The sequence below is a fragment of the Harpia harpyja genome, chromosome 7 (genome assembly GCF_026419915.1).
Source record: "Harpia harpyja isolate bHarHar1 chromosome 7, bHarHar1 primary haplotype, whole genome shotgun sequence".
In the NCBI taxonomy this organism is placed as follows: Eukaryota; Metazoa; Chordata; class Aves; order Accipitriformes; family Accipitridae; genus Harpia; species Harpia harpyja.
In genome coordinates this window covers 6,837,210-6,850,190 of record NC_068946.1, presented here as the reverse complement: position 1 = coordinate 6,850,190, position 12,981 = coordinate 6,837,210, and the positions used below count along the sequence as shown (strand labels likewise).

Below are 12,981 nucleotides of genomic sequence, written 5' to 3'. Positions count from 1 at the left end.
TGCTCCTTTTCTACAAATGCCTCCATGTCAGTCACCTGGAGCAATATTCGTATCCTTATTAAATAGTCTTACAATTTTCTTACCTGGTTCCAACACCCTACCTCTCTTCCTGTCTCTGTTAAGCACTTAAACACCTCTGCCATCACTCTGAACTGAATTAAAATAAAATACATGGAATGAAAGTCCAGGGCAGAAGTTCCTTTGTGCCTCTTCCTCAGCCATAAAAGAAAACAAACACCCACAATACAATCTGTTGCAACTCCTCTATATGTAAGTTTTGGCACCTCAGGTACCTGCTCCCAAGCCTAAGGAAGCCTGCCTCTCAGAACTCTGCAAGCTTCCACAAAAACCTAACAAGGAAATGCAACTGTGGCTGATTGTTTACTTTCCTAATTCAATTTCTCACTGGAAACTTCAAAGTTCAATATTAAAATTAATCTCTTTCAAGAAGTTCATGAAATTATTTTTTGGGGGAGGGACACAACCATTATTTCCATCCAATATATGTAGCTCCAGAAACTATGCCTAGCTGCAGAGTCATAACAACTACATGCTCATAAGTGAGAAAAGGTAACAGAATTCCTTATAAGGGTTGAAAGAATCAGACAAATGAAATACAGTACTGACAAGCTGATTTATCTTTTCAGTCCTTTACTACCAGGAATTTTGTTATGTCAGCACAACACCTATTTGCCAGTAATAGATACAACCACACTTAATTTTCCATTTGGAGAACACAAGCTACAGAACATTTGTTTCGGATGCTAATTTCAGTGTTCAATATTAATTTCTAATTGAAACATGTCTGAAACAGGAATTTAGGATTTAGTATTATCATGCCTAACGGGAAATAAAAAAAAAAAGTGTGGATGCCAAGAATCCAAGACATTTCTACGCATATGGCAACTATAGAAGCCTCCATTTAGAGGGAATGAAATTCCCTCAGGTGTCTATATTTAGGATCAAAGAACTTTTTAAAATACAGAACTCGGAGTCTCCAAGGGATAAAAACTACAAAACTGTCTGTAGTGAACTTTATTTAACCTAAGGTTTTGTGCCAACTTAAATACACTGCAGCTCTCCACTTGAAAGAAGGCATTACCCACTGCGTGTTCTGAAATGCATGGAAAAGCCATTACAGGAATAATCAACAGAACTATAAAATAGAAAAGCAATAAAATGACAAAACCAGATACAACTCAAATAGCTTACTTTTCAATTCAGTCAAGCAGTGTTACTTTTAAAGTGATGATTATAGTATTAAAGTTCACTTATCCATCTACTCACACCTTAAAAGCTAACCCATCTTAAAATCTAGGATAGATTTTTATTTAAGATGCTTTAAAAGTCACATACTCAAAACAACCAAAATGGATATTTTTCCCAGCCATCAGTTTCTATGCAGAACACAGGCTCATCTAGTATTCAGCTGCATTGATTATCAGCTCCACAGAATAAGCTGCAAAGATGAGGACCTCTATGGCACAGCTGAATCAGGTGAAGAGTTATGCAGTGAAAATATACTTTAAAACACCTTCCCTACAGAGAGCACCGTTAGCAAGATGAAAACGATCTATTGTTTCAGTCAGGTTTTTCTTGAGTAATTGGAATTCTCCCCCCCCCCCCCCCCCCATTTTTTTCCTTTACCAAAACTTCACATATCCTAGACACAATCATAAGGCATATACATGACAGTAGAAAGGAGTAAAAGACAAAGTTCTACATTGTACCATGTACGTAATGTGTCACAAATTGTACTTGAAACGTCATTTTTTTTTATTACATGGACACTCCTGACTTAGTTTTCTAGCAGATTTAGATGCCTAAAAGCAGTGCAACATATAGGGAAGAACTTATCCTGATTTTTTGAGCCTTTTTTACTGTGATCTTCTCTGTAGCAGAATTCAGATGCATCCTTTGGAAAGAGGATTAATCAAGGAATTCCGTAGCGTACTATTAAGCCTTCCTAAAAGATATAATTCTCTCCTTGTTCTGAAAGGACAAATACATAATCCATATAAAAAATTTTTAAAAGGGAACTGTGTGAGACTTGCATCACAGACATTTCGGATATATCAAGGAGAAAGAAAAAAAAAAATACCTGGGAAGACAGATAAATAGTACATGGGGTGATTTTCAAAGGTATAAATGGGAAGCAGGCACTCAGCTCCTGTTGAATTTTGAAAGGAGTTCAGCATCCAACTGCCCTTCTGCCTTTGAAAATCTTCCTTCACAAAACCCTTGGTTACAAATGACTCCAAAGTTCAAAGAATGACCTTGCCCTTGTGGGAAACGTAGGAAGGCTCGTGCCTTTTAAAGAAAGATTTATGAGACTGTTGCTGCAGATGTGACTGCAATGAGGAAACAACACTTTATAGAAAGGAAACTCTAAAGAAACATACTCTATTGGGTGGAGTGGATGGGTCACAAGAGACTAGAACCACAAGTAGAAAGTATGGACAAAAATACTCATTTGCACAGATGGGTACTGCCTTACAGAAGCTCAGTAAGTCTTCTACAGATTGCTTGGATAAGCTTGTATTTGCAGTGCTGATGAAGACAGGAATATCAACACATGGTATTTTGTTTGAATTTCTTGAAATTGTCCCAAATGGGCTAATGCTGGCCACAAGATAATTATGATATAGAAGGTGTATGTCACCTTTCCTCATGGTTCAACTGTCTGGGTTAGATATGCTCACAGCTATGCACTTGGTGATGGACTGGGGATCTCTATGGCAGTTTAACTAGGTTTGAGAACTTTAGTCCTGAGCCATCTGTAATTATGCAAGCTCTGTATTTCACCTTTCTCATCTTCTGAATTACCTTTTCCCACTAATGTGGGGAAAAAAGTAGGTTTCCTTGTATACAGATAAGTGGAATAGGCTGTGAAAGGATGAACCATGATAATACACACGGACAAACCTACCAGTTTGGAAAATAAAAATAATAGGAAGTAAAGAATTTTCACAAAAAACAAATTTTAACAACACGTCCTTAGGTGTCTCCTTCTTAGGTGGAGAAAGGATTATTCCAATTCTACCCACGATCACACAGTTCATTCACAGCACATGTTGACACACTGTGTATGTAATGAGAATATTTCATGATTTTTTTTATCCAAACAAACATATGTTTGTTCAGTATCAAGCACAGTATCGACCATGATCAAAACCACTGCCTATTTTTGGCTGCTGTGTCAGATCATACCTCTCTCAGGCACTGAAGATAGTTATTTTCACTGATAACACTGATATAATTGAACTCTCTCAATCATTATCAGAAGAACAAAAGAACATTCACCATGTAGAGACTTTGGAATTAAACTAAAGATAAATGCGTAGCAATCTAGGAATTCCTTAGTTTGGTGCTATGTGGCATAGAAAAAAACCCCCAAACTCAAGCATTAGCATAATAATTGACATTCACATCAGCTTTTCAAAAACAAAAGTTAACAGCTCCTGTTATACTAAATAAACCTTTAAATACTCCAAATTTCTCTAGTGTTCTCTCTATATAAATTCTATACATAACATAATATAACTTTGTTCATTTGCACATAGGAGATGATGCCACACTTGAGCAACATTTTAGTTCTCACTTTGGTTAACTACTGCATTCAATTTGCAAAAAATATGTATATCAATAATAAAGCCTTGAGTGCTTTCATTGACTCCTGCAGGGTTTCTGGCATCCCTGCAGTGTATATATAAAGCATTTAAAAAAAAAAAAAATCTACACTACAAACACAATTCTTACAAAACAAACAGGACATATAGCTATTTAGAGATGGTCAATAATTCTATTTGACTTGTTTCCTAACTATTTTTTGCTTATTGTTTTAGCAGACTTCAATATCATAATTATTACCTTCGCAGCAGAGTTTGATACTCCATGTGTGACATTTCTTATGAGACCACCAACATTGCCGTATTTTATAAGTCCAGTAACACCTTCTGAAACATCATTCAAAAGACCCATAGGGTTGCCAAGGAAATCCACAGAACCTAGAATCCTTGCTGCCTGACTAAGCAGCTCCTGTAAAATCAACAGGAATAATGAAATATCACTTATGGATCACATTAACACCAGCAAGGTTGATTAAAAGAGGGAAAAAAAAAAAAGTCCCACCCACAGCAAAAGCATATACAAAACCAGATAGTTTTACTGAAGAAATGAACACAGAAATACCAGTAAGATCAACAATATTTTCGTCTTAAAATTCAGTGCATTCTTAGAAGCACGTGATGCTATTTCTCCACACACCAAAGAAGCAATACAGCACTAACGCTTAAGTAAATAGTCAAGAAAGAGTTCCCGCACCTTCAGTAGAGAACTTGTCAATCAAGAGAAGTTCAGCCTTTGCCACAGTAAAATCTGTATGACACTTACCTCTTGAAAGTGTTTCAGAATGTCATTCATGATAAACTCCTGAGTTTCATATGGATGGACCCTAGTGAAAGGATCCAGATTAATCACAGCATCTTCAAATCGGATTAGAGGAAATCCCAGCGTGCTTTTCAATGCCTAATTAAATAAAATATATTACTACTTTAATTTTCATCTCTACTTGTCATACACAGCACCCAAATGAATAAATCTTTAAATGGGTAACAAACCAAAATTATCTGAAGCAGCTAGAGTAGTTTGCCACTGCCACGTAGACGCTTTGATACAGAGGGCAAACACTCCATAAACCTTTTACTTGTAAGCAATGATCAATTATTAGAACTGCATTTCTTCAATAACTAGATAGTCATTAAACACCCCCCGATGCAATGTTTCCTACAGTTGATAGGAATATTTCAAAACAAAACACGTTTAAGATTTCATGCTTAGCACTTTGCTATAACTGATCTAATGTTCAATTAAACCGAACCCTAAATTAATTTCCTTCATACGTAGTGAGGACAAAACTGGGTATTTTCCACCCTGCTGAAGTTTTATGAAGGGATTAAATGTCAGGATGAGCTGGAACAACATACATAATCTCCTGCAAGCCTGAGGCTCATTTCTTAACATTATGTGGTGTACTGAAATTCTTTAAACCAGCTTTTTCAATTATTTTCAAGGAAGAAAACTAAGACAGTAATTAGCCCATGGGCCATCTGTAACCTGTACAATCTATACATTAAAAAAACATATTTAAGGTGGACAAGCTATACATCTATATATACATACACATAAATAAAATAATTTTGAAAAAATTTAACAAGAAAACTGATCTTTTATGAAAGAGATCCCTTCTATTTCAGGTCTTGATAAGGGCATCTGCACAGTCACCAACATCAGAAAATGTGAAGAAAGCAAGAAGCCTGATACTCCTGTTATATCATTCTACATTAATCACTAAGCATACTTGGTAGTAAGTAATATGAGTTTTTCTGCCATCTGCAGGCAATTAAGGTAAATTACAGGTCTGATTTAAGTTTGCAAGTAAGAAAGGACCTATTTATTTTTTCAGTAAATGGATGACTAACTAGAGTAGTCCTCATTATTCACTTGGGTAGGAAGTAATTTCCTGTTTAACTATCAGATATTATATAAGGCAACTTTGTTAATACTGGTACCTAATAAAAATAATCTGTCTACACCAAATTACCAGACAGCAATGTCCAAGCCAGAAACATTAAAGGTAGTTAGAACAACTTCTACAAAGGCTCTACTGTGATTTCTCTCTCCCTCCTACCCTGAACTCTCCTGTGCTACAAAACTGAATGGAACTCTTTCTGTGAAAGTTCACATACAGAATACAGTCAGCAACTGTTACCGTTGGGGGGGGAATGTATACACCAACTTTTCTCTTGGGAACAATGCCGGCAGCTGCCAAGATATATCCATATGCAATCATATACCAAAGGTGGTAGGAAATCCAAACAGAACAGTGCACATTACTAGTTTCTTAAAGGCACTCACCACTAACACCGTTTTCTCTCTCTAAATTTGAGATAATCAGATGATAAGCATTTTCATGTTGAAGCTAAAGTGCAAGCACGTTCAAGACACTGCTGATGATGTTGAACGGTAAGGAATATTACAGCTAGCTATTGAGTTGTCCTCCTTTGCACAAGGATTTGGTAAAAGCAATACAAGAATGCATGACTGATAATATTCTGGTAGGACTCTATGGTACACACTTATTCCACTAAGCTTCTTTAAAAGCTTGCACATCTTAACGTCCATAAAATCAAGGGCACAAAAAAGCCTGGTCAGTGTCTCAATTTTGTTTTTTGAGCCCACAAGTCAAACAGGCAGCAGCTCAGTTCCTCCACAGTGGGGAGGATTTTTTAATCGTTTGGTTGGTTGGTTTTGTTTCAACTTGCCCGCCTTGGAGGAAATCAGTTGTATTAGCTCAGAGGGAACTGAAATATTGCTGACTATTACCACCTTATTATACCTAGGAAGGTCCCAACACATAAGCTGGGAACACTAGACGAGATTATCTTCTTGCTATAATTTAGAATCCCTGGTTCACTTGAACAACTGTGCCAAAACATTTACTACCATATGAAATGGACCAGATTTTCCACCTAAGTCCATACTCAATCTGAATTCACTGTAGTATTGAACCAAAATGCACAGTGCTCATGCAAACCCTCCGACTCCAATAAGATAACGTTTTTTGGATGAAAACACTCAGAGTTGTCCTGTATTTCTGCTCCTTAAGTCGAGTAACTTCTTTTCTTAACCCTCGCCTCAGCCCTCCCATAGGATGGTCATTTCATTTAAACTCTTGACACTACCATTAACGTAACCAAGAACCTTTGTAAAGTAGTGAGTTACTAGGTGAAGTTGGCTGTGCTTCAACTAAAATTACAAAAATGAAAGAATATTACAGAAGAGACTGGAAATTATGCAAATTAAATCACAGAAGTTATTGGAACTTCTATTATTTGTAACTTACATAATGGAAGAGTAAATAGAAATTAACAGTAGTAAGTTAAAGCTTCTGTTCCCTTTTCCTCCTCCAACAGAACCTCTTTATTTGGAAGCATACTCTGTGAATGCATTGGCATACCTTGAGATCCAAAGGTAGCTTGTTGGAAGTGAAGACACTCAACTTTATTTGAGGCACACTAATTTTCAGATTTTCAAAGTAGTATCGCTTTTGTCCTCCACCTTGTTCAACAACCTTTTCATGGAGATTTTCATCATACTTTTCAACCTCTGCATCCAGACAAAACATAGGAATCAGAATAGAGTATATATAAGTAAATATGGGTTTATGAATGCATACTCTGTAAAGAGTTAATAGTTTCTCAGTACAAATAAAAAGTATGTGCAATGCTAACGTAGCCAGCAAAATTACTCATGCCTTGTGACATGAAGTTGACCTTTGAGGCTCGAGAATTTTTTTCAGATCTGCTTGCATCTCTAAAACCTGAATGTATTTATAGCTAGATAAAAAAAAGCTCATCCAAGTACATAGTTTAAGTTATTTGAGCTTTTAATCTCCCTTCTAATTTATCTTTGTCAGCATACAGAAACAAGGAGATACAAACAACTATGCAACGTTTCCTACTGTGTAGTCATGGTCTCTCTCTACTTTCTTTATAATTCCTTACATGCTCAACTATCAGTATAATATACAAAGCAAGCAAAGCTGACAATCTTTCCAATTATCACTACAGAATGGACAAAATGCCTACATGGAAGACATTCGGTACATCAATTTACATACAGAGTGAGCCAAATTTGGTTGACGCTAACAGGTTCATATGTTGTTTGTAAGAGCATCTTGGTGATGTGAGAAGGCAGGGGAAAGAGGAAAGATGACAGTCTCATGAACTCAGGTTGAACAATTAAACATGTTGAATGTAAATGACAATAATTTTTGTCTGAATCTTGGATGACATCATCAGCATCAGTGGATAAACTACAAATAGCATGCAGTTAAGTAAGGAAACAAAAAACCAGCAAAAGCATCAGGGTAAACCAAAACAAAGGACAGATTAGTGAACAGCGTAAGAGCAGAACTCAAAATCGTTATTTCTTCCTCATCACTACAAATCTAAGTCTAAGTCCTCTGTGAAACTGGGAAACGTAGTACTCATGTTTTTTCAGAGACAATTCACAAGATACTGCGGATTAGCAAGACACAGAACTCTTGAGCATTATTTGTAGGTTTGCCCTCATTTGGAATCATGCCAAAAATAGTTTTTTTCCTGCAAGTTATTTTATTATATAACCCTACACACTCTACTGCATAATAAAAGTGACTTTTTCAATTGCCACTCCAAAACAGACATTTCAGAAAGTTTCCGAAGTACAGATAAACCCTACAATAGAAGGATTAGAACAGCATCTATGAGATTAGAAGATTCAGTAGCTCTGTCTTGCCTCACTGAATGAAGAAAACTTACATTATGATTAAAACCAGGGGTATGGATGTCACAACTACAGGGGTATGGATGTCACAACTAAAAGGTCAGACAGCCAAAGTTTTCCTTCAGTTAAGCAAGAGGAACTGCCCAAGGAACAAATGAACAGACAACCCATTTCTGCCTTGGCTTTAAATAAACAAACAGTACTAAACAAAGTGGTTTGCTAAACTAAAAACACAATTTCTTTTATCCCAATTTAGATCAATCCAGATACAGGAACTTAAGATGATTACTAAACTCCTTCCCACAGAGGCTCAGCTCAGCCACCGTGTACTGGACAACAGCATGTTACATGGGTCATTACCTGAATACTGTAACAAGCACAATATACACGAACAGCTTTATAAGGGCCATTGAGACATCAGCTTTCCAGCTTTCTGTTCAACAGTAGAAGCTTCCAAGCAGCTAAGTTTGCTAGGCATTTGAACTTACTTCATATGCAACGATCATAATACCTCTGTACACTGTAAAACTGATCTTTGTAATTTTATACTATACCTGATTCAGACTGATCATAGCCAAAGAAACTCAATAGCTTCAGAAGTAGTTTCTCCTCAATTTGAACTGTGAACTTGCGAGCAGTGATCATCAGATGCTACAAAGATAAGCAAGTCTCAGTTTACAGTCTTAACACCTAAAATATAATCCATGTAAGCCATTAAATAGGACAATGTGTTCTATTTCAACAGAATATTTTCACTGGAATGGATTTGTAGTAAGATTCCCACCTTCAAAATGTCTTTGGTAGTTTTCTTCACTTAAAGTTACCTACAACTAGTGATGACTGTTTCAATTTTTTTGGAAGGTGTTGTGCTTCATTACCTAATACTAACACTTCAGAATCTGATGCTTAGCTGTTTTCCAACACTGAAATCAGCTGTTTTGAAAAACAGCATCAGAATACATGGGTGAAGATTCCAAGTGAGAAAATAGGTCTTGATAACCAACTCAGTTTTGCCCTCACAATGCATACCACAGTTGGTGGATAAATTTCCAAACAACATTTCCAAACAGCTGCAGTACACAGAACAGGGTATGTCCTGCAAGATAACAACTTATCAGAGAGAAGTAATAACCTTGTACGCAACTCATGAAAAGCATAGCATAGATATGCTGGTTCACCATGCTACAATGGTACCCATCAATTCTGAGGGGAGAATAACTGGATTGAGAAGCAAGGCCACAGACACAAACAAACAGGGGTCTGGCCTAATTTGTTATATTTTTAAACATATTTATTATCCTGTTCATCACTGTACTGTAGCTTTAAACACTATGAACATGAGAAGGTGGATATAGCATCCTTTAAGCCTCAGTATTAATTCAACAAGGAGTATTTCACTCGTTACTGAATTCAGATTACTAGTAAAAATTAGGAACAGGAAAGGTCATTTGAACAGATTAATACATGCATGGCACAATCAAAAGACTGCGGTTTACCTTGTATATATCAGTCAGTGCGTTTTTACTGGGAAATTTCATTGCATTTATTTGCACAGCAGGACCAGTCTCCACAGGTTCGTTTTCACTCATCTTAGGCGTCAGAAAGAGCATAAAAGGCTGTGTGGTGCCAATAAGCTGGTTGTCCACCTACAGAGTGGACAAGACAGACAACAAAATCTCAATATGTGACAATGAACAGCAAAATTGATCCTCTTTAACTGAGGAGTTAAAAGCTTTCAGAAATACATGGTCCTTGAGCCAGGGAGATACTGAATATACTTGGTTATTGATCACCACTGAGATCATACCGAAAAAATACAAGTGTCCTCCATTTAAAAAAGCGGTTATAGCTACCAACAAAAAACCTAGAACAAAATTGCTATGTTCTCTGTTGTTTTCTTTCTTTTTTCAAAAAACATAGCAAAAAATACTAAACAACAGCAGAGTTAATCTACTGCATTTAAGTTTCACTGATGCCTCTAAGTATCCATTTATCTCGTGTAATCTACATCAGTACCCACAATTCCCCTTCCAAGGAAACCTTACATATTGGGATCAGAATTCTAATAATTTAGAGGAACTTATTAGTAAAATAAAAAACTGAAGACTGTAAAAACTGTTAACTTCTGAATTTCAAAGACTGAACTGAAAACAAAGGTTAAGGCAAAACTCTGCAAAGTCAAAAACATATACTGCGGTACTACCAGCGTTAGGACTCCTGCTTTCAATGGCTGCTTTTTCATTATGTAATGACAAAGAACCAAGAATTAGGAAGGGAGAAAAATCTTAATCTGACCTGTTTACAAAATAAAAAAGATTCTAGCTTGCCTAATAGAAATCAACGGCATAAATATAATATAACATTGTATCAACTATTACTAAGCAGAGAACAATGAAAAGGAAACATCGATGCTAATCGAAACTTCTATGATATTTAGGAATTGAAATCTCAGTAACAGCTCTAAACATTTTTCAAACCTATTATGACAACAAAAACCGCAAGAGACCCATGAACAAATTTTTTTCAAAATGGCAAATACCTGTATGTCTTGCACACTGAGCTCTAGCACCTGACTTGTCGACAGTTGTGTGTAGTGGATATTAATTCTTGTGAGGCTTGCAAATACTAGCTCTTCAGGAACTTTGTTGACCAAAGACAATCCTATTCCACCTTCCAGTTTCACAAGCACCTGAGGAAAAAAAATATTTGAAGGAGGAAAAAAACCCCACTACTAACAAACCAACACTGAAAAAACCTGTGATACTGAATATATACTTCTGTAAAGAAGTTATTTTTTTTAGACTCATCTCCAGAGAGGCTGAACAGCTCATTAACAATTAGTCTTCGAATAAAGAGGTGTTAAGACATATAAACCCAACTGCTAAGAATGACGAGTTTTAGCAGGAAAATCTACAAGTTCATAACAAGAGGTCATCATAGGGAAAAGTTAATGACCGACTTCCCCAGCCCCCCTCCCAAAATCTAGAAAGGAAAATGATAAATAAGAGACAGATACTAGTTACAATATCTTACTTCTAATTCCTGCTCTGTATCTGGATTTTTTAACTTGCGTAGATCTTGTTCCGTAACTGGAAGTTCATCTCCTTCACTGGATAAACGATCATTTCTACGTTGGTTAAAATCCGTTATCTGATAAACAAATACATTACTACAATGATCACTTTCCTATTTATAAATAACAGCTATATTGTCCTACCTTATAAAATTATCTTTTTTAAAAAATAAATACAATGAAAACTTTTCTTGTAATTATTTCTGTTTTATGATATTTCCCTCCCCTTACATATCATTATAAAGGTAACTTTTTGTAAGAATTTAGAGATGCAATACAGAAAAAGATGATTCAAGTACAAGCAAATAATGAAACTAGATTCTAGTTAATGAAGGACTTTCACCTGCAGAACTCTAGTTGGCCCATCTGGGATGACTCTAACAGCTAGTACTCCTGACCCAGGCCTCATCTTTTGGTTTATGAACTGCTGTTCTGGTGGAACTGGCCCCAAAAGTTCAAGTGAAGTATCAGGACCAAGAACAACTTCTGCTCCATCATGAAGACCTAGTATTCCTCCCTTTGCCTGGAGAAAGAAAGAAGAGTAAGGAAAAAAAAAATTGATAGGTAAAGGCTTCAGATAACTGTTTACATGCATTAATTTAAAAGTGTATTTTACTTTCCTCTCCTTACTCTTCAGAACTAAAAGAAAAGTACTCCAGCAGCATTTTACTTGGTATTACTAAAGCTTCTGGTAACTCATGTTTAACCAGCTCGGCAGCTAGAAGAAACAGCCAAGATTAATTATTAAAGTATTCCCACTGGACGTTCAGAAACTGAAGCTATCGTTATCATGATCAAACATGGGAAGTCCTTCCTGAAAATATTTTCAAAATGATAGAAAGCTTTCTAAAAGATCAACTCTAGATCTGCAGATGAGAATGTGAATCCTTACTGAGTCAACATCTTCAAACAGCAATGCAGGGCTTTTTTGGCTGCTTCAAAGTGACAAGTAGTAACTTACTAAGCTACAGTAATCTGATCACAAAATGATCAATGCAACATCATGGGACTAAGTCAAATATTCTTCTCTAGATCTGTTTTTTGGTATTAGAATTGAAACATAGCATCAAAGGTGGCAAAGGAACACTACATTGCTGCTATCCTTACTGTATCTGTTCTGGAGGCTGGAATCTTCTCTGATGGCTACTACATTCCTTTAAAATTAATCAGACCAGAACTACAAATACAGTCTTAAAAGGCTATTGTGAAGCCTTAGGAGTATTTTCCATACTTTTTCTTCTTTGCTTACATCAGAACAAGCATCTGAAACTTCAAAATTGGTTTTGGCAGGGTATTTCTAGTTTGACAGATGACATACATACTGTCCTGCTATTATAGAGTGAGCAAAATGACCGAGATGCTGGTTTTCTGTCATTCCTGTCCTGTTTTAAAATGAAGAAATAACCAAAGCACACATTTGGGGGGGGGACGACACAAACCCAAACCCCAACAAATTACAAGGAATTTAGAAACAAGAAAAGAAAGGGGGCAGAAGGGGGCGATATCCCCAACAGAACATGATAGTATCCTATCTGCAGGATTTTCAAAGTGATGTTATCAGTCTGTACCTTACAGATCCA

General features: G+C 36.3%; 1 protein-coding gene across 6 annotated transcripts in view; it reads right to left on the bottom strand.

The window, feature by feature from the left end:
* The window catches only part of VPS13D (vacuolar protein sorting 13 homolog D), a 109,623-nt gene that overhangs the window by 37,758 nt on the left and 58,884 nt on the right, over positions 1 to 12,981 (bottom strand). For all 6 annotated transcript variants that reach the window (XM_052792983.1, XM_052792987.1, XM_052792984.1 and 3 more), the window contains 8 exons: positions 11,745 to 11,924; positions 11,362 to 11,478; positions 10,868 to 11,017; positions 9,825 to 9,974; positions 8,883 to 8,979; positions 7,019 to 7,167; positions 4,393 to 4,527; positions 3,871 to 4,038 (listed from right to left, as the gene is read on the bottom strand). In XM_052792983.1, the coding sequence (XP_052648943.1) occupies positions 3,871 to 4,038; positions 4,393 to 4,527; positions 7,019 to 7,167; positions 8,883 to 8,979; positions 9,825 to 9,974; positions 10,868 to 11,017; positions 11,362 to 11,478; positions 11,745 to 11,924 (1,146 nt within the window). The remainder of the gene's footprint in view (positions 1 to 3,870; positions 4,039 to 4,392; positions 4,528 to 7,018; positions 7,168 to 8,882; positions 8,980 to 9,824; positions 9,975 to 10,867; positions 11,018 to 11,361; positions 11,479 to 11,744; positions 11,925 to 12,981) is intronic.